Source organism: Phocoena phocoena, chromosome 11 (genome assembly GCF_963924675.1).
Source record: "Phocoena phocoena chromosome 11, mPhoPho1.1, whole genome shotgun sequence".
In the NCBI taxonomy this organism is placed as follows: Eukaryota; Metazoa; Chordata; class Mammalia; order Artiodactyla; family Phocoenidae; genus Phocoena; species Phocoena phocoena.
The window spans coordinates 34,432,218-34,454,050 of NC_089229.1; the positions used below are offsets into that span (position 1 = coordinate 34,432,218).

At 35.6% G+C, this 21,833-nt stretch overlaps 1 protein-coding gene across 1 annotated transcript; it reads left to right on the top strand.

Annotated features, from left to right (window-relative positions):
* The first annotated feature begins 166 nt into the window (after window positions 1–166).
* TSPAN19 (tetraspanin 19) lies at window positions 167–19,280 on the top strand. The gene is made up of 9 exons (XM_065888100.1): window positions 167–218; window positions 6,090–6,180; window positions 6,271–6,343; window positions 8,011–8,135; window positions 11,710–11,784; window positions 14,967–15,077; window positions 16,634–16,777; window positions 17,715–17,798; window positions 19,076–19,280. The coding sequence occupies exons 2-9, from the start codon at window positions 6,115–6,117 to the stop codon at window positions 19,142–19,144; spliced, it is 747 nt and encodes a 248-aa protein (XP_065744172.1). The 5' UTR covers window positions 167–218; window positions 6,090–6,114; the 3' UTR covers window positions 19,145–19,280.
* Window positions 19,281–21,833: the final 2,553 nt, after the last annotated feature.

Here is a 21,833-nt window from a genome sequence, read left to right on the forward strand (position 1 = left end):
CGGCCTTGAGGGGTCTCGGCTTACCCAGCCGCAGCTAAAGCTTCGGCTTTGTTGGAAAACAGCGCCCGGAGCCTCCAAACAAAGAGTAACCACGGCAACTGCCAATCCCAAGGAAGATGGACTTTACCGGTGCCCCAGTAGGACAAACTATCTCTACTCGAAACCAGAACGAACGCTTCATCTCAGGAGCTGGATAAGGAATTTAAAATTCCTTTCAGGTACGTTTTAATATTTAAATAATTTTGGAAAGTATTTAATAAAAAAGGACACTTTGTTACAATTACCCAAGCAGAGGTAGCCTGACCTTTAAATTGTTTCTGAGCTATCTATATTTATTATTTGCATCTAGTACATGTTGAGTTGCCCATGTGTAAATTGTACATTCCACAAAACCTTAACCCTGAATAGTGATTTGTGGGGACTGGAAGTATGGAAAAAATGCCAATAAATTGTTTGCCTTCCGTGACAACAGTTTCTTTTAAAAAAGAAAAAAATCCATCAATTATCACGCAATTATCAAAATCAGTTATGAAAAACTTCTAAGTGAATGGATGTGTGGGGTGAGAAATCTGAAAAATTATTTTCTGTAATATGTTTTACTGTAAAATATTGACGGTGACACACACTTTTAATATAAAACTTGAAGTTTGAGTATATATCACAATATTTAATGTTAACTTAAAAATTCATCAAAGTTTCTTTTTTGGGTGTACAGTGTACAAAATGTAAAATTTCATTTTAATTAATAACAGATATCCCTGATTTTAATTTTTTTGAAGTTTGCAAATGAATCATTAAATTCCAAGGGGAAGTCGTTAAGCATAATTGTAGAAGATATCTGATATACAATAAGCTAAAAGCAAACAATTTCATTGAACCTTTGAAAGAAAATAGACTATATTTCCTGGTAACAACTGAATAATAAAATGTATTGTGTCAACTTAAGAATTAATAACATAGAGTGAGAAACCAGTAGACTTTTGATATTAAAAAAACACATTAGTTCCTCGTTTAAGAAAGATAATGATTTTCAAAAATAAACTACTTCTGGTTTCAGAATTAAATTTTGGGTATTTTCATTATTAAAGCCCATGCTCAAGTAACATTTTTTCTTTTTCTAGTTTAGTTTTGTTGCTAATTTATAAACTATCAAACTCTTCATTTAAAATGCTCAGACTAACATTATGTTGAAATTCACATTAAAAAATCTTAAAATTTTGTTTGTAATTATGAAATTATTCATACTTTTCCCAAAGAATATCAAATCCATTAGTAATAAATTAATTTCTAAAACTAATTTTAAACAACGAATTTGAAGATATTGTCTGAATTGCTTTCCTTCTTAATGCTTACCTTGTCAAACAAATTGATAGCAAAAAAGAAAAACACTGGAAGTTCTTCTGAAGATAAATTAATCCATGGTGCATGTCTCTACAACTCATACTTTCAAGTTACTTATTAAAAAGAAAAAAAACCTACTCAGGTTAAAGGATTATGGACAAAGTAACATAATCCACTTTTGGCTATAATTTCTAGGAGGAGTGCAATTAAAGAGATTTTTGCTAAACGCTGCCTAGTTAAACAATAGTTTCAAGTTGAACTGATTTACAATCTATGACTATTTGCAAATTCTTAGCAAAGCACACGATCCCTCACAATCTTTACTGAGTCTACTTCTCCAGCCTTATCTTTCATCTCCTGCCACTCTACCCACGCCCTTGTGCACTTCACTCTAAAGCCTGTGAACGCAGTGTTCCATCTGTCTTGAAAATTGCTGCCTCTACCCTGTGTTTGCCTGACTGGGACCCTCTTAATCATCCTTCAAGAATTATCTCAAATTCATTGCCTTTCTGAAACTTCCCAGCTCCGTTATTCCCAGTCCCCACACCCCCAACACAGTTCAGAGTTGGCCACAGGCTTTAATACTTGATTCCCTAACAGTTTGTCTTATTTATTCATTTTTTGTGTTCCCATCTCCTGGCACTGAGAAGGAACTTAAGAACAGTAATTTAGAGTATTATTTAACTAGTGAAAATGACACCTATGAATAGGTGAATTATTGTAAATTGTCCTTCCCTACAGCATTTATACTATTAAAAAATATCTCTGCTGTTGGACCATTTATTAACTAATCAGGAAATGAACCAAAGAAATACCATACCAGGACCTTATTTGTGTTAGGTAAAAAAATTCTTTGTCTATAGCAAAATAAAATACAAGTCTACCACACTACAAATATTTACTTAGGAACTGCACGAACTTGCATATCTTTGTGTAAGCAAATCTTCATTTTCACTGATGTTGTTTTTAGTATGTGGGGCTTGTGGCTGAAAAGATCACACGTGACCATCTCTTACCATTCTATGCAAACGTTGCTATAGGCTTCCTTGGCTTGTTGCTAAGACACCTTGTTTGTTGTGTTCTAACTCTTTAACTTGAACTGCTTGCTGTGGTCTGAACGATTGTATCCCTTCAAAATTCACATGCTGAAGTCCTTACACCCAATATGATGGTGTTAGAATATGGTACCTTTAAAAGGAGAGGATTAGTTTATGAGGGTGTATCCCTCATGAATGGAATTAGTGCTCTTAGGAAGAGATCCCACAGAGCTCCCTTTTGCCATGCGAGGATAAAAGAAGTCTGAAACTTTGCATCTTTATCTCAGACTTCCAGCTTCCAGAACTGTGAGAAATAAATTTATGTTGTTTATAGACTACCTAATCTGTGGTATTTTGTTATAGCAGCCCAATTGGACTAAAACCCTACTGTTTGAAGTTACCATGAACATCCTCCTTAACCAAGTCAGCTGACTTTGAGAGTACAGAATTCTCTTCCTTTTGACATCTGTCTAATGTAACATTATTTTAGAAATTTCTTCCTCGATTGGTTTCCATGAAATCATACTTTGCTTATTTTCTCATTTCTTAAAGTCTGCTTTAAAAAAAAATCCAAATTCCTAATTATATCATTCTCTACAATCAAACCTCTGCTCAGTTTTGTTGTTGTTGTTTTTGCGGTACGCGGGCCTCTCACTGTTGTGGCCTCTCCCGTTGCGGAGCACAGGCTCCGGGCGCGCAGGCTCAGCGGCTGTGGCTCACGGGCCCAGCCGCTCGGCGGCATGTGGGATCTTCCCGGACCAGGGCACAAACCTGTGTCCCCTGCATCAGCAGGCGGACTCTCAACCACTGCGCCACCAGGGAAGCCCCTCTGCTCATTTTTATCTATAGTTAATCACTCATCTCTTTCATTTATTCCCAAGATATCAGCTCTCTATGGATGACTCCCAGTTCTGCATAGCTTATGCTCTCCACTTACCTGCACTCCATTTCCATTGCTTAACCACAAGGGTATCTTTTACCAATTCAAACCCAATTATTAAATATTAAATTTATGGAATTTATGCAATTTTTTCAAACAATTCCAGTGATTCTCATTATTCTTTTATTTTCCCATCGTAAAAAATCTTTCTGATCATCTTTGATTCTTTCTTGCTTGTAGTAAAGCATATTGAAATGTATCAAAACCCTCTTTTTCTCCCTCTAATTATCTTTTTACTGCCCTTTCCTATCTATCGGTCATTTTATTTGACTTTTCCCACCGTAGATCACTTCTTTTCTTCATCTTGGGCACATAGTTACCTCTGCCTCCAACTGAGAATTGCCATGTGATTAATCGCTATGTGCCAATGGAATATGAGCAGAAGAGAAGTATGCAACTTCCACCTCACTTGCTTAAAAGATGCTCGCCTAAGTTTACTCATCCTCTTTCTTTCTGCTGACTGTAAAGGATTACACCTTGAGCAAATTTGGGAGCCATATATTGAACAGGCTGGAGAAAGTGCCATGTTCCTAAGATGATTTCCCAGTAGAGAACCCATTACCTATCTTGGACTGAGAGAGAATAAACTTCAGTTTAGTTTCGTATTTGGGTCCTTTGACAAAACATTTTAGCCTTGACTCAACCCTGCTAATTATTATCAAATCAACAATCAATCCTCTGCCTTCAACATTTCACACCAGAATCACTGCAGAAATCTCATTCATTAGTCTTCTTTCTCTTTCTCATTCATAGGGAAACAGAGGCTAGGTCTTTGGGCTTAACTTCTCATTCAGACTGTAGAATGAGGATCACAGCTTTCTCATATGCTGCAGTAAATAGAATTGAAGCCAAAATGTAGATCTACAACATCTTGGAAAGAAACTGAAATAAAAATCAAGCAGTCTTTCCAACTGAGTGTCCCATCCAAATAATCCAGGAACTGGAGGAATCCAGGAATAAGACTAGAGGACAGAAACTGAAGAAACCAAATGATAGCGGGAGAGTTTGAAGCAGAGAGTGGAAGATAAAGCCTGGAGAGACTCCTGAAGCTGGGAAGAAGTACCTTGGAAATTTTTAGGAGGAATATGGCCTTGGATTGAAGTAGGGAGGGAAATGCATGGATGCTAATCTAGACATCTCTTACTTATCCACTTTCTAAGGCATCTTTCAGTTCAACAAATGGATTGGGTTTCTTCCTAACTAGGGGCAAACAGCTTCAAGTTAGTCCTACTAACTCTGCTTTTGTTACCAAACCAAACATGGGTCTGCTCACCCACACACAGTAAAGCCAATCTACTGACACCAGGTTGTGCTGAAGGAAAGTATGGCATTTATTGCAAGGTGCCAAGCAAGGAGAACAGGCAGCTCCTGCTCAAAAGACCCAAAGTCCCCCATGGCTTTCAGGGAAGGGGTTTTAAAGGCAGTATGAGGGAGATGGTTGCAGGGTGCGTGATCAGCTCGTGCACAGTTCTCTGCTTGGTTGGCATCAAGGTGAAGTTTCAAGCATCATCAACCTTCTGGTTTCAACCAGTCTAGGGTCTATGTTCCTATGTCAGCAGTTTTCATCTGGTGGGGGTCTGCTTCCTACAAAAACAACTTATGAATGTGTGTCAGGCCTTTATCAGTGTCTTTCAGGGAACTGGGAGTTGGATGATTCTGCTATGTAGCAGATTTATAGTCTAAATTGTTACCAGTTCCCCAGCCCAACAGCTCTTCTTTGTTTCTACATCTTCACATTTCCCAATCACTAACTCTTGAGTCAGCCTTTTCAGACTCAAGGGAGGCCTGGGAGGCTAAAGCAAAAGTCTTTTACTTCAAAGGACAGGGACACAAGGGCTTGTATACTGTTTCACTTTTACCAGGTCAATTATGTACTGCATGTATTGAAACATTGTAAAACAATATTTTTTAAAATACTGAGCCAGCTAGAATTGAAACAACCAAGGAAAAAAGAAAACCCAGAAACATACCCAAGAAAATGTAAAACCTCCATATCTAATAGACCAAGCACCAAAACCGATAAGTATTGATTTTTACATAAATGTTTTAGGAAAATTGGCTATCTGGAAAATAATTTTTATTTAAAACCACCTTAAATTAGTTCCCTTCCTTACACTGTATACCAAAGTAAATTGTAAGCTCATTAAATCATTTAATTCACCTATTCATTGATTCATTCATTCAATAAATATCTATTGCTATTGTACCCACCATGTGTTAGACTCGGGGTTGTAATTGTATACAAAATCTACTCTCTCCACTTAAAGACCTCAGAGTCTACACGGGAAGGAAGACAAGTAAAGATGAAAATAGGCAACAAATAGAGATTAGGGAAAGGCTTCCAAGGCTAGACCACAGTGAGGAGTTAACATTATTCTGGGAAGAGTTAACATTATTCTGGGAAAGAGGAGGACAGTCAGATGTAAAGGAAAGGTTTCTAGCAAGGAGAACAAGGTGTGTTATGACTGTAAACAAAATAAAATATTTCATTTTCTGAAAACTGCAAGGAGTTCAGTAAGGCAGCTATTGACATGTTCTAAAAATGCCCTCTTGGTCTCGACTGCCTGGCCAAAAAATTCAGATAAAGAAAGAAAGGTACAGTTTCAAGACATCTTCAGTATTTCCTTATATTCAGGAGAGCAAAGGGGAATGTTTTACTGACCGCTGGTATGAGAAGAAAAATATGCAAATAAAGGATGTGAGTAGGCAGAATTATTTAAAGTTATTACTGTGGTGAGTGTTTATTGTAAAAGTTGTGTTTATCTTTTCAGAATCATCAGTATATGGAGAAAAAGAATGTTAAGGAAAAACAAAACATTAATTTTTAAATACTTTCTTAATCTCATTAATGGAGCTTTTTTGGTAAGTATCTTCATAATTATTTAGTAAAGAAAATGTGCATTTATATTGGCAATTAGTTCAAAAATAAGTATTGGCTATCTTTTTTTGTAGGTTCTTGGACTTCTACTCATGGGATTTGGTGCATGGCTTTTATTAGATAGAAATAATTTTTTCACAGCTTTGGGTATGTATCTATTTTCCTTTCTCTAAATCAAACAAGGAATTCAGTGTTAAACAATTGCATACATGATTTATTCAGCAGGTGGCAGTATTTCTCTAAAATTCATTAAGTACTGTCCAATTTTTCCTCAGAAAGTCTTTGCCAATTGTTCTAAAAGCACCTTATTAAATAATAAGACTTAAATCCAAGACCATAAAGGAGAGGGAATTTTGAGAGAGAGATCTAGGAACTTTGGGCAGGAGAGATGAGAGAAATGGAAGATTGCGGTTGTTCTGCTGACTCTGGACTTTTACAGATCTATAGACTTGAAAGGATAATGGAGATCAAAATAGCTTCACTGCCCAAGTTAAATAATCTCTTTTAAAACTCAGTTACCATATCCTGTCACCATCACATGATTAGAAATAAAATATTCCCTATGGAAACAACTTAAATGTACATCAGTGGATGAATGGATAAAGAGATTTTATATAGATAGATAGATATAGACATATAAATCTATCTATCTATCTATCTATATATAGATATCATATCATTAGGCACTATCCCATGAGCTGAGGATACAGAAGTGTACAAGAAAGATAAAGGGCCTGTCCTCATGGAGCGTAATTCCAGTGAGGAAGACTAGAAAACAGCACATAGAATGTTCATAATTTGACCCCTGCAAACCTTCCCAGTCTCACCTGCCTGAAACTGTAAATGCCAGCAAGGCTGAGTTTCCTACACACACTGCACCATTCTGTGTCTTAGAATGCTTCCACCATTCCAACCTAGAGACTTCCAATTATAATTTAAAGCCTAACCCCAGGTGTTACCTTCTCCAGTAATCTTGCATATCTTCACCTTCTCCCCCTACTAGATTAGGTGCTCTTATACCCAGTGGTGTGCTGATAAATGTCCTGGGATGGAGTCTCAGTTTATGGTATTTGCTGATTTCTGTGGTTTAAATAATCCCATGATGGCCACTTTCAAGGTGCCAGTGTGGACTGAGTTGGTTTACAGATTTTGTGAAAATTTAACAGTTGGCTTTTATGTGCCAGAACAATCTGGTTCCAGCACACCACTGCCCATTGCCTCTACTCTTCTCCCATAAAACCTAGGGCATATTTAATTTATTTATCTCCCTTTAAAAACAGATTGTTAAGCACTACATCTGTGCCATAGCACTAAGCATTTAACAGTTAGCCTGTTGACTATATAAATATATATAGTCTCTAGCACAGACAGTTCAGTCTAGATGGGGAGAGAATAAAATACAGTTTTAACGGGACCATATTAGCAATAAACTCAGGGTTTCATACATGGGAAACTTAACCCACATGTGTTAAGTACTCAGAATATTTTTGATGAATGAATGAATGAATATAAAAATGTTTGGAGGTACATTAGACATAGAAGAATTCACCCTAGAAAAAGTCATCTTCTTTCATAGAAGACAATAAAGATAAGGTAAAGTTAAAGGGACCTTCTGAGATTGAAGAAATTCTCTATCATGTCATTAAAGGAAGAAAAGTTGTTAAGAGCAAGTAACAGGTGCTAGAATGAGGTTAAAAAAGAAAGAGAATCCTAGTGGTTTGTTAACAGCTGCCTAGGAAACCTTGGGTTGCTGCATTTATTATTAAATAGAAAACAAATGTCACTTAATAATAGCTGTTTTGTGGATTCCACAGATGAAAATAATCACTTGATAGTATATATTTTTCGAATTTTGATTGGAACTGGTTCTGCTACTGTTCTTCTTTGTCTCTTTGGTTATTTGGGAATTCACAGTGAAATCAGATGGCTTCTAATTCTGGTACGTATTTCATTTCAATAGCCTGAATCTGTATCTTTGATTTTCAGTGTTTGAGTCACACACGTGAGCAAGAATGATTTATGTCACTGTAACACTGCAGTACAATGTGCTCTTGGGAATAAGGCCATGAAGTGCCCCCGCCCAAGAATCTTTTCTAGGTAGAATTTTCGTGGTGAGTTTCCCATGGACTAAATCTGGACCTCAGCACTTACACACTTAGATATTAATTTTGAACACAAAGTCAATAGGAATCCATCTCCTAGGGTGAACTACAATTAACCAAGCTTAAATCTGAAGATTAAAATCAGAATACAGTATGTTAAAGGCAACGAACAATGAAGTTTAGCAGGGAAAAGGAAACATGGCCTGTAGTCGGCACATTTTCTCCCTGTGGGTGTGCCATGTGGGAAGCTAACTTGTAACTGAGATCACAATTTATAATTTAACAAAAAGAAATACAACTGCTGAGAGGGCCAGACTCTGGCATCTGGCTAGCACACTATCTCTCCGCAGGCATATAACATGAAAAGGTAAATTATAATGAACGTGAGCCATTTATCATACGTGGAATAGGTATGGATCACAATCAGTGGATTCAGGTAAAATATAGCATTTAACATTTTCTTTAAATCAAATTAGTTTTAATTCACAGGCACTTTCCTGTGAAGCAGATAGGAAATTCAAATGTATCCAACTGTGCCCCTCTTGCCAGGAAGAATGCAGAGATACTTAGCTCTTATGTAGTGCTGAAAGTCTGGGTGGTCACTTTGGATTCTGTTTATCAGTCTACACCAGTTACCATGAAAGCACTCACTTTCCCAGCTGATGTGGTCCCTTCAGGACTACATATTCTGCTGTTTGAATGGCCTAGGACACGAAAGGCAGCGCTGTTCTTCATCCAGTATATACCAGTACAGGCATATCGGTGAAATTCTTTTGTGAAGGATTGGTAATTAACCATTACCTCAGTTCCTTTCCTGCAGTTCCCCTTCCCTGAGACCTGAGACATTCAACCCTGCCAAGGACACAGCAATTAAAGGAGTCATGCCTGACAGAGGAATTCATTACTGCCTATTGTTAATAATTGCTGCCTATTATTATTTGAATGTTACCCATGGCAGAGACATTTTAGGCAACACTGGAAACCACACCTTCATTTCCCTCTGGGTCTTGCCTCCTTACCATGGCAATGCCAGGAAGCCAAGTGCTAGCCCCCATTGCTTTGAGAATCTGCAGACTCTAGGATCAGTCTCACAGTCTTTTTAGTCTAAAAAAGACTTCACTCTCTCTTCTTACTCTCCTCAAAGGCACAACCTCTATTCTCCAATTTTATCTTTCTCTTCTCCCAGGGCCTATAACATAATTTTCTCATGGGGCTTCTGATTTTGGATATGGAAACCAGGACAGAAATGATTTGCAGGAAAATTTTACTTTTCTCCTTGCCACAAATTCCCATTTAGGTAAAGGAGACAGAGAGCCTGCTATTAATATAATGTTGTGGTTTGAGGATGGGAAAGGAAGGAGGCAACTTGAGGGAGAAAAACATAAACATCTTATAAGTTTCTGCCTCATGTAATTCAAGTATTAATGGACTGTGACTAAGAAAGCCTGACAGACCCCATCATAAGGAATATACATGCTACTAGGACCTGATAGCTTAGATCCTGATGCCAAGATACCATTCTCCCTTCCGGACGGTCCATGGAAGAGTATTGCAACATTTTGTAATCACGACACTTTTGCTATTCTCCTCTGAATTTACCAATACTTTTTTTGATGGACACACTTTTTCTTTAACCATGTTAATTCACATAGTCAAGCTACGGGCAAATCTTATATAGGCCTAAACACTATTCTCTGGCTTAAAGGTGATTTTGCATGCTCCTACTCTAGTCAAGTAGATATTACTTTTGCATTTTAACTCCTTGGACAATTTCACTTTCCTGTTAAAAGTTCTCCAGCAGGGCTTCCCTGGTGGCGCAGTGGTTGGGAGTCTGCCTGCCGATGCAGGGGACACGGGTTTGTGCCCCAGTCCGGGAAGATCCCACATGCCGCGGAGCGGCTGGGCCTGTGAGCCATGGCCGCTGAGCCTGCACGTCCGGAGCCTGTGCTCCGCAACGGGAGAGGCCACAACAGTGAGAGGCCCGTGTACTGCAAAAAAAAAAAAAAAAGTTCTCCAGCAGTCTCTCACTGTGCTCTCTAAGTGCTAATAACATATAAATACACTGAATATTTCTTCTGTAAATATCTAACTGCTGTTAAAAAATAATTTTCAAAGGTAAAATCATGAATCACCTATATGAAAATGAGCATGTATCAGAGACTTTATTTATATAATTAATTAATAGAGGAACCAGTAAGAAGTAACAACCAGTTTAAATAAGAATTAAGCTTGTGGAGATTTATATTCTCTATAGACTATTCATTAGCATTTTCATGAATAGTAATTATTTGCATTGCTATGGAAACTTTTGTATTACTATCAGAGTTGTATAAGTTAACTCTTTGCAGAGTTGAATAATAGTTTAGTCAAAGGTAATATTTCATACTCCCATTGAATCAGAAACCTGGGAGGGTCCACAGACAATAAGCAGCTTGCCATTGAAAAGAAACCCAGTGACTTTTTTAAAACAATTGTTTTGCGCAGTTTTCCCTTTCTCTACCTGTCTTCACTACTATCCCTTGGCAGTGAAGATTAAGTAAGGTGTTGTGTGTAGAAGTATTAAAAATCTAAACTTCTAAATGGATCTAAAGACCATATTTTTGTCTCTGAAAATAGTAAATATATTTGTCAAGTAAGCAATTTTAATGGACTATTTTAAAGTATTAAATGTTTAAAATAGGTGAAACTAAGAATACTAACAGTAAATCATCCTTGCTTATATTGATATTTTAGTTAGTAAAATATTCAGACTGCTAACTTTTAAAATTATTTTGAATTCTAGATAATATGTATCACTATTCACTGCTATGATGAAGAAGATTGCAGTGGCCATATGTTTAAAAAAAAGAAAATAGTCAAATAATATGAAGATCATTTTGTTTGGCTTTGGATAGAAGTATTTTCAGTTTTCAAAGAAATAGTCCAAATGTGCATACAGATTAACTTTACTATTGCCGTTGCCTTTGTTACTTTCTCATTATTTTTATTGTTGTTGCTCTTGTTACTTTGTGCATGATGGAATAGTTTACATGGTAGGTCACAATTTAGTGAGTTCTCCACTGGTAGCAGAATGGTGTAAGTGGAGGTCTAGATATTTAAGTTCCCCTCTATGACAGTTTTTGATCTGAATGAAGAAGGTATCATCATCAACTCCATTAGACCAAGTAGTCTGTTAGGGTTCTCATGAAACACTATCACTTCTTTCTATCTTACTCTTATCCAAATGTTCACTGATTTTTTTTCTTTGTCTTTTGTTTCAATAATTTCACTCATGTATGAGAACAGGAAACTTCAGCAATACCTATGTATTTTAAGACCGTACATTTCATGTGATGTGCATTTTCCTATCATTGCAGCATCTAAAAATATATTAGGAGCATAGTTCTCATTTCTGTGTTTCTTTTGTTTTAGTATGCAGTACTGTTAATGTGGGCCTTTGGTGTTCAAGTTGTACTTTCAGCACTCATCTTCACAAAGAAAGAGGAGGTATGGAAACATCATCCTTTTATTTGAAAAATAAAGAAAAGCAGATACTTTAGATTATTGAGACTTAAACCTATATTAAAAGCTAAAGGTAAATGTCTTTGGGGGAAAAAAAGGATTCAATGGGAGTACTAGAATTCCATATAGGAAGGGGACAGGGGTCAGATTGGAATGGTGGGCTAGGAGAACTTGTCTTTAACTCTGTCTGCAGAAGATTGAGAATGTTGTAAATAACAAAGAATGTAGGGGAAGAGGAGATGATGCTTATTGTGGGATATCCAAAATTGGCCCCCCAGCCAACCCTGGCTGCCACTACTGACTCCATCACTATACTATATTCTATTTTTGTAAAGAAATACCTTTAGATTTGTACAGATTTTAAATTTAGCAATTTCATTTAAATAAGATTATTGAATAATTCATATATTTTGTACAGGTATGGTCATGAGTGATACAGTTAACTAGAATAAGATTTATATTTTTCAAGTCAAGTTCAAAAAAAGCACATAATAAATTACCTGAAAAACCTTTTTGGTAGCAAAACTTACCTATTACAGCCTACAGACTTTTAATTCTTTAAGAAATGTCAGTGTTTCAGTACAGTCAAGGTCTGACTTTGTCTCATGGGAGACACTCCTGTAGCAATAAGAGCATGGACTTGAAGTCATACAGATCGGCATGTGACTAGATAACAACAAGCCATTTAACATCCCTGAACCTGTGTCTTCATCTACCTACCTTATAGAGTTATCATTAACTGATGATTATAAAGTTCCTGTTATAGAGTAGCTATTTGGGAGCTCTCTACCTTCCCTCAATTGATTTTGAAGGAGAATCTGATTAATTTCTAGGCTTCCTAGCCTTCAGATTCTTTCTATATATCAACTCCTAATTAATGGCCAAACCTCGACAAAATCTTTCCTATACAACACCATTGCCCTCCAATTTCATTTGCTCTCTTGTGCTTGGCATCTATCCTGGATATCTAATTATCTAGGGCCTGTTGTTAATGGTTTGGCATTTGGAGCTAAAATTTCTTCTTTGCATATCCAAAATGTGTGTGTGTGTGTGTATGCACACACTCAAGTGAGTCCTATAAAGCTGTTTTGGTGGCAAAGCACCAGATCCCAACCCATCAGCCTCTAACTTTTGGACCTGGTGATGGAACCTGAATATCACACTTAAGGACCCTAAACACATGAATATAGTTCATCAGTGGCACCCATATTTATTTAAGTATTATTCACATACTCCTCTCTACCTATTTTAAGAATAAGAACTATCATTTAATAATAACTACCATGTGCCAGAGACTGTGATAAGTACTTTATTGGCACTATATTATTGATCCTCACAACTCCTAGAGATGCATTGTAAATCCTTCTTTCTAGGACAGGAAACTGAGGCTTTGAAAGGAGAACATACATGCTAAAATATATCATAGCCAAATGAAGGAGTCTGCACTCTAACACTTATTAACTGATCCCAGAAATGACAGCTTTGTTTATATCACTTGCTTTCTACATTCAAACTGGACTGAGTTCTCATTCAAACAACACTGAGTTAGGCACTGTAAATGACATAAATATTTTATGTCATTTACAGTGCCTAACTCAGTGTTGGAGATGCACTAGGTCTTCATGGGTTGTTTGTCATATTGAATATGTGTGAGGGAATTTTACTTACATAGTAGCCACCTAGATTATATATGAAAATCATTTTTACTCTTATGTACTAAGGTGTGATTCATATGCACTCTGAATCTCCCAAGTAATGCTTTAGAAGGTAAGTAAGGACATAAGTCTGCCCCCTCTCCACAAAGATATAAAATGGAAAAACATCATTTTCTATTCTAAATAAAAATTAACTTAGAGAATATGTTAAATTGATCACTTATAGATCTAAATAACATGTTATTTTATTCCAATCTTCTTAAATGTATTAAAGCATAGATATGTAAGTGGGTAAAAGTTTAACTTGTACAGATGTCTTAATTATTGTAGTATTCCCACCAGTTATTTAGTTTTCATTATTAAAGAACAACATATTACAATGAGAAATTATTAGACTAGAATCCAAATGAATTATATTTAGAAGTCTCAGCTCCTCTTCTTTATTCATGTAAACAAAGCAAATAATCATATTCTCTGAGTATCTATATCCGTGTTCATAAAATACAAATAATATCTGGCCTTTCTACCATTTTTGGGGGGGCCTCACCGTGCAGCATGCGGGATCCTAGTTCCCTGACCACGGATCAAACCCTTGCCCCTGCAGTGGAAGTGCAGAGTCCTAACCACTAGAACTCCAGGGAAGTCCCTGGCCTTTCTACCTTTTGCTATTTTACAGGACCAAGTTAGGAATTAGTTATGAAAGTCATATAAACTTCTAAATGCTTAAGAAAGTTCCTACTAAAAACTACCTTTGCAAAATCTAGATTTCAAAATAGCAGTTTTCCTCCAAACTTTCACATGATTGTTGTTTTAGCATTGTGAAAATACTTTTTTTAATTAAAAATCATAATTCTTGTAAAAATATACAATAGACACAGGTCAATAATTTTATTTAACATCTTGTTTAATGCAGGAACCAGTTAAGATATAAAAACCAATTCAAAGGAGAGTCCAAAGAGAAGACACTAAAAACTGAAACAAAACAGGCTTGGAAAGGGGACAGATCGATTCCATCCCTACCAGGAAAAATTCATCTGCATTTCTCTGACAAAGAATCATTTGCCTAACTACAGTTTTCTACAACTTACAAAGTTGTAAGATAAATTAAAAACTAGGAAATGTACAGACTCGTAGAAACAGAGGACCCTGAAGGTGTACTAGAGAAAGCCTAGTTTTTATTGAAAAGATCCTCAGTCATTTGTTTTGGTCCATTTAAAAGCCTTTCACAATTTTTCCTGAGGGTGTAAAAAGAAATGTAGAACACTTCGACATTCAGGAGAACAGCACATAACTTTCTCCCTAATCAGAAACCAAGTCTAATGTAGTCTTCCTATAGATCACAGTGTGAAAGACCAAAGGCCTCCACACTCACTGATTGCTAAAAATAGTTATAAGGAAGAAAAAAACACCTAGAAATAATTAGAAAACAACAAACTGACTTTGAATACTTTTTATGAGGAACCATAAGGAAAGTTTCTATCAAATTTTCACTTTTAATAAAATTTTCAACAGGTTCACCAAATATGGCATGATAAAATTGATTCAGTCATTTCTGAGTATGGATCTAAGGACTTGCCTGAAGACATACCCAAGTGGATGATTCTAAATGCCTTGCAGAAAACAGTAAGATGAAATTAGCGTAAAACTAAAAATTAGACGCCAAAGGTGACCGCTGCTGAGAAATGGGGAGAGAAGGAAGGACAGGGGATGGGGCACAGGAATTAGAGGCTCTTGTATTTCATCTAAACCAACAGGGTGGCATAGGATTGTCTCAACTTACAGATCTTGAGTTTTATCTTTCTTTTGTAATGTGTATCTCCTTTTCTGGGTTAATTGACGTGCATTTTAACCTGAATTCATGTGTAAAAGTGTTGGGAGTCTACTGACAAGTGGAATAATCTACCCTGTCGCCCCCATGGGGAGATAGGGTCTAAGCACAGCCCCTGCTGGCAGCATGGTATCCTGGTGGTTACCATTTGAGCCTGAACATCAGGTTTGCCACGCAGTAACTTTGTGATGCTGGATAAGAAACCTTCTTAACTTCACGTACCATATTAACAAAATAGATAGGCAGAATGACCCCTACCTCTGGTTGTTAAGACTAAAGGAAGTAATGTAGGGAATATAGAGAAAGGCTTGGATCTGGGACATAGTAAGCAACTAATACTTGTTAGCTAATGTTGATAGCATTATTATTTTCACAGTTCAGATTTTTCTCGGCAAGGTAAGGGAGTGTGTGTAGTCAGCCAAATTGTTTACAGGAGTAGATCAGCATGGGAACATAGTAAGTGCTTTATACCAAAAAAAAAAAAAAAAAGCAAACATTTAATAGCACCAGGCCCTTTTACAGGTGCTTTTCATATATTAACTCATTTAGTCCTCCCAACCCAATGAGTTAAGAACCGTTATCTTCGTTTTATAGATGAAGGTCAGAGAAATTCAGTAACTTAGCCAGTATCACTTGGCTAATAAGTGGCAGAGCCAAGATTCAATCCCAGACAATCTAGCACTAGATTTTGTACTCAGCTACTACACCAGAGCCTCACATAAGCATAGTTATTATTTTTAGTATATTTAATAACAGAAATGCTTTTTAGGAGAATTTAAATGTATTATAAATGATTTTATTCATCTTATGTTTTTCACTGATGTATGTGATCTGAACATGTATTGCATTTTCAGATTGCATTATGACTGATAGCAGGGTATCAAACCTTAGGAAGGTTTGATACCCTAAGAAAGTAGCAATAACCTTGAGTCTTTATGTATATTAAACACATATGGCAGCACACGTTGGATAAATTATAAAGAAAACTGTTATAGTTAAGAGAAGGTGTGGCTAAGGTGATTCTCTCTTCTGTTCTGGATCTAAACATGGTTTAGTAAATCAAGCATATCTTTCATCCTGAGCTTCTATAAGGTAAATTCAGATATAACAATTTCATTCATACATAGCCCACTTATATGAGTAGAGATCTTTAGCTCTGGTTAACATCAACCATAGCAGCAACAAGGTAATGGATTAAACAAACAAAAATATACTTATTGTTTTAATTCACTACATTTGAATGGAGAATAAATTAATAAATTTATCACAAAACCACTTTAATATGCATAGGAGTCATAATTAACTGCATTTTCAATATTTTATAGTAAAATTTATAGAATCTTTTTTCTAGTTACAGTGTTGTGGCCAAAAAAATTACACAGATTGGATGAAGAATAAGAATAAAGAAAATTCAGAACAGGTGCCATGTTCTTGCACAAATTCTACATTAAGAAAGTGGTTTTGTGATGAGCCACTGAATGCAACTTACCTAGAGGTAAATGTAAGTTAAGGCTTCTCCAAGTGTTTGTGGTACCTTTTTCTTTGCAAGTCATTTTAGAAATCTGAGCAATTTTTTATATTAAAAACAATGTCATTCATGGTTATTAGGTTCTTAAGCAACTTAACTAAAGTGAAACCACAGCAAGGTGAATTGTATTATTTGCTATATAACAAATTAATTAAACTTGCTGGAGTATGTGATATAAGTTCTCCTAGAACTTGGGATACCATCAACTTTCCCCTCAACCATCCTTTGATGAAAGAGGCACTTTTGACAAATCTCTGTTGTGTAGGATTGGTAAAGGAGCTGCAATAGCAGAAGTAAAGAGGCATGAGGTTTGGCAAAAACTGAGGGAGGAAACCCCAGCAGTGACAAAAATGGTGTTTTGGTAAAGGCGGCAGAAGCAAGAGTAGAAGTTCATCTGTAGCAACTGCTATTTACAGATACAGAATATTGATAAACTAGGGATTTCCATCCCAAGAACTTCTTATTCTTTTGTAGTTTATATACTGATGTTATTCTATTTTTAAGATATATCTTTCAATAACATAATTCATTCATAGATAAATGGAGTATTATGTTTCTTAAAAGATTCTCCTATTTGGGAAGTATCACTTTAGGCAGTAGTATGCTGAATTACAGTAGCGTGTAGAAAATCAAATCCCTCTCAAAACTAAATTTCTGATTTCAACTACATGACAACATCTTAGTAACTTTAAAAGTAGCAACCGAGGTGTTCTGCAATTATATGAAGCTTTCTGGGCTAGTAAGTCCAGTCTCCAGTTAGACATTGACTTGCTTTTTAGACTTTGGTAAATTACTAATCTCTGTGTCTCTTCTTCTTTGTAATAGAATTATGTATAAAAACACTTCCAAAAAAAAAAAAAACATTTCCATCTCTAAGTCAGCCTAAGTAAGTTCTTTTCCTTAGGGTTGTGAAAATAAAATCAACACATGGTATCATACTAATGCTTTAACATTAATTGGAGTTAACTTTGGACTTTTGGCTTCAGAGGTAAGCTTTTGTTTATATGTTTAAAGATAAAAAATTTAAGTATAAACTATATAGGATAAACTGTAGAACAACCCGGTGGAGACCTAATCAGACAAATTAATCCAATAGGAGCCAGGACACTGAGACTGTTCACACCCAGGAGAGGAATAGGTCCCAGCTGGAGGTGATATCCCTAAGTCAGCCTGGGTGGAGTCTGTTAATAAGTTATCATCCTGGGAGGTGGTGATTTCATTGCTTTGTGATTTTTTTAGAAATATCAATACTTCATATCTCGGCAGTGAGAGGACCATGTTTGGCAGTCTGCAAGCTGGCAAATTTCTTAAATCTAGGCTGATGTTTGACATTAGTAAATCTATTCACACAAATACTCATTTGTTCATTGCCTCAATCATTCATTCAACAAATTTGGAGGCGGGGGAGAACATCTACTGTGTGTCAGGTACTGTACTAGATGTTAGAGATACAATGGGAAGCAAAATCTACATATTCCTTGACCTCCAGGGTGCCAACTGCAGAATCAAGGTTCAGAAGCACTATTTCATTCTCCAGTTTCAGTGAAGACTGATGAAAGCTAGTGAAGGCTATGGATTCAAAGAAACTGTGAGAGTGGACAGATTATTACTGTGTAGACTAAAAGGTTGGAATAAATATGTAATGCATGGTTTGGCCAAAATAGGATACCGAATTTAATTTTATGTTGATCCACAAAGGCACTGACATAAAGTTCCATAAATTCTCTTCAGATGATAACAGTGTTAGTCTCAGGATAGTGGTAAACAAGACATTTTTATAAGCACCGATATCATTCTTTTTAAATGTTTATTCTCTATTCATGCTGAGGTATTTAAGGCAAGACTGAATGGGGGATATTATCTGTGCTCCATTTTATCATCTACCCTTTGCAGACCACCTTTCATGATCCTGTAACGAAAGGAGGGAGTTTTGTAGGAGTGATGACAAAGTTAGAAAGATGATGAACACAAAACATCAGCAGTTCATCAAGGCATCTAGCCCAATGATAGCCCATGTAATTAAAACTGAGCAGTCTATTCCTTAGCCCCCTCTATAAATGAACTTGGTGACAGCTGGGTTACCCTACAAGACTCATTCTGCAGACTTCTTATCCACAACCATATGTACCTTACTCTGAAATTTTCTTATTCTCCTTGATCCCTTTTCCATTTACAGAATACATTTTGGTGATCATATAGTATTAGCTTTACAAATTATTCTTATTGATTACATTTTGATCTCTTATTGTTTCCTTTTTTTTCCAGGTTTTGCAATTCTCATTAACCGTTTCCTTCTTCAGACACATCAAGAATAGAATACATGCAGAAAAGTGATCTTTAGATTTTAATTTGTCCAGAAGAAACCAGTTAATTCTCAAAATAATCACGTTGTATTCTTCTAGTCCAAAAAATAAAAAAGTTTTGAATTATATTCATTAAGTTTAAGATTTATTCAAGTCATTGATTATATGTAACACAGAATTATTGGATATTTTAATAAATCAGCCCATGAAATTTTTATTAATTTGGTTTTTCAAAATATCAAATTCTGGAGAGATTGGAATTGACATATATACAATATTGATACTATGTGTAAAATACATAACTAATGAGAACCTACTGTATAGCACAAGGAACTCTACTCAATGCTCTGTGGTGACCTAAATGGGAAGGAAATCCAAAAAAGAGGGGATATATGTATACATATAGCTGATTCACTTTGCTGTACAGTAGAAACTAACACAACATTGTAAAGCAACTATACTCCAATAAAAATTAATGTAAAAAAATACCAAATTCCGTAGCTTAGGACTTTACCTTGACTTATTTTATGAATTTAGAGAATATCATCATGTATGCTAATTTCAAAATATGGTAAATTATCACATATATTTTGAGTTTCTTATATAGAAAAAATACCTATATGATGTTCAGAAAACACTAAGTAAGCAATTATAACATATACTTTACATTTGCAAATTTAAGGAAACAATACTGATTTATAGGAGATTTAAAAGAAAGATTGAAAAATCTTCATGACACTACATCCACATTGAATTAATAATTTATTTCTCTCTTCTTATAGTGCTTGCAAGTGAATAATAAATTTAAAATTTGACAGATTTGGATATACTTTAGTGGCTATAATAAAATATTAAAATAACAATGAATTTTTAACTATAGCAAAAATAATCTATTCTAAATACTCGTTGAATTCTCATACTCATTACTTTCTCCTCATTTTTTCCCTTTTTTTATAAGTTTTGTTCTGTGCATGTATGCACAATTCTCTGAAGGATATAAAAATAACCTACCTGTTCTATCTTCCTAACAATGATACTGTGAGAACAGAAAAAAGGTCCTTTGAAAAAATAAAAGCTGCTATACAGATATGAGGTATTATCATATCATTGCTGACCTTTATAGGAAAAGGCTGCCTTGACCTTGAGGAAATGAAGAAAGAATAGATTAACTGAAGATCCTGCATAGAAGGATCTGCTCCTATAGAAGGCTCACTCTTATTTACTAATTCAATCATATCTCTTTTCATCTGTCTATTCAGTACACTGCAGATTACAGAGACCTATGGACTTTTTTTTTTTTTTAGTCAGCACAAAAGAAAATAGAATAACCATTTTTTCTGAAGTGACCTGTAAATAGACATGCCTTCTAAATTTAAGGGAAATTCTCTTGGGATTTAAAGCTCATTTTCAAATTCCTGTTTTCTCTAAAATATGCCACAGGAACACACTGATAGCAAAAATCTCTCTCCTACTTGGGAGTTGAGAACCAACTTATTTGTAATCAAATAAATATTATAGAAATATACTCTGATATATTTGTTTTTTTGTATCAAGGAAACAAAAAAGGTCTCTAGATACTAGATTGCCTATTTTTAGCAACTACAGTTAAATCACAAAATATATGCACTACTGATCAAATCTATCACCTTTATGATTTTAGGAAACATTGTCTTAAAAGATGTTGCTTTACACCTTGAATAAAATAAAGACTTACTTGGTAAGATAGAGTAGATCAAGATCATATCTCTCTCAATATTTGTTTTTCATTTCTGAAATAGAAAACGTAGAAAGTTCTGAAAATCAATCTGGATCACAGTGAATTAATATTAAGGGCAACACATAACCCTGACTTCCCCTGCAAGTTGTTATATCACTTGCAAAATACATTTAGCTTACTTCAGGCTCCCCATTTTAATTATGTTTCCAAAAATCAGGACTGTTTTGTGATGGTACTATATAAGTGACCTACTTAAAAATTCCTTTTATCTTCTTTTCTTCTTCCAGATAAATATGCATGCATTCAGTCAACAAGCATTTATGAAGAACCTACTATGTACCAGGGACATTACTCACTTATGAGATATGAAGATGAATAGATAACATGTATAGTTCCTCTTCAGGGCTAGCTTCAGGAGCATACAACCTGTCTTTAGAAGAGTTCCACACTAGGCTTAATACTTGGCAGTTGCCATCTTGAAATTCTTAACTTTTGAACAAGGGACCTCACATTCACATTTTGCGCTGGGCTCTCTAAACTAGGTAATGAGCCCTGTCCCTGTAGTTAAACTCAGAGTCAGTCACACATCCTGACATGTGAACAAATAAATTGTGTGCGTGTTATAATTTTTATGGACACCCAGAAGGAAAATGCCTAAGTTTGCTTTAGGAAATCAGAGAGCACTTCAAAAAGGAGAGTCACTCATTCAACAGTTACTTATTGAGCAACTGCTACTTCTTGGGCACTGTTCTAAGTGCTAGAGAAAGAGTAGTGGATAAAACAAAGCAAACAAAATATCATGAAGGTTACATTCAAGTCAGCAGAGCCAAACAACAACATATAAACAAAATTATTATGTCAGATGGTGGGAAGTGCTATAGAGAAAAAATAAGTCAGGAAGTAGAATAAGGAGTGTTGGGGAATTATGAAGATTGCAGTTTGAAATAGGCTGTACAAAGATGGCCTCATGGAGAAAATGACTTTTGAAAGAAGAACCAAAGGA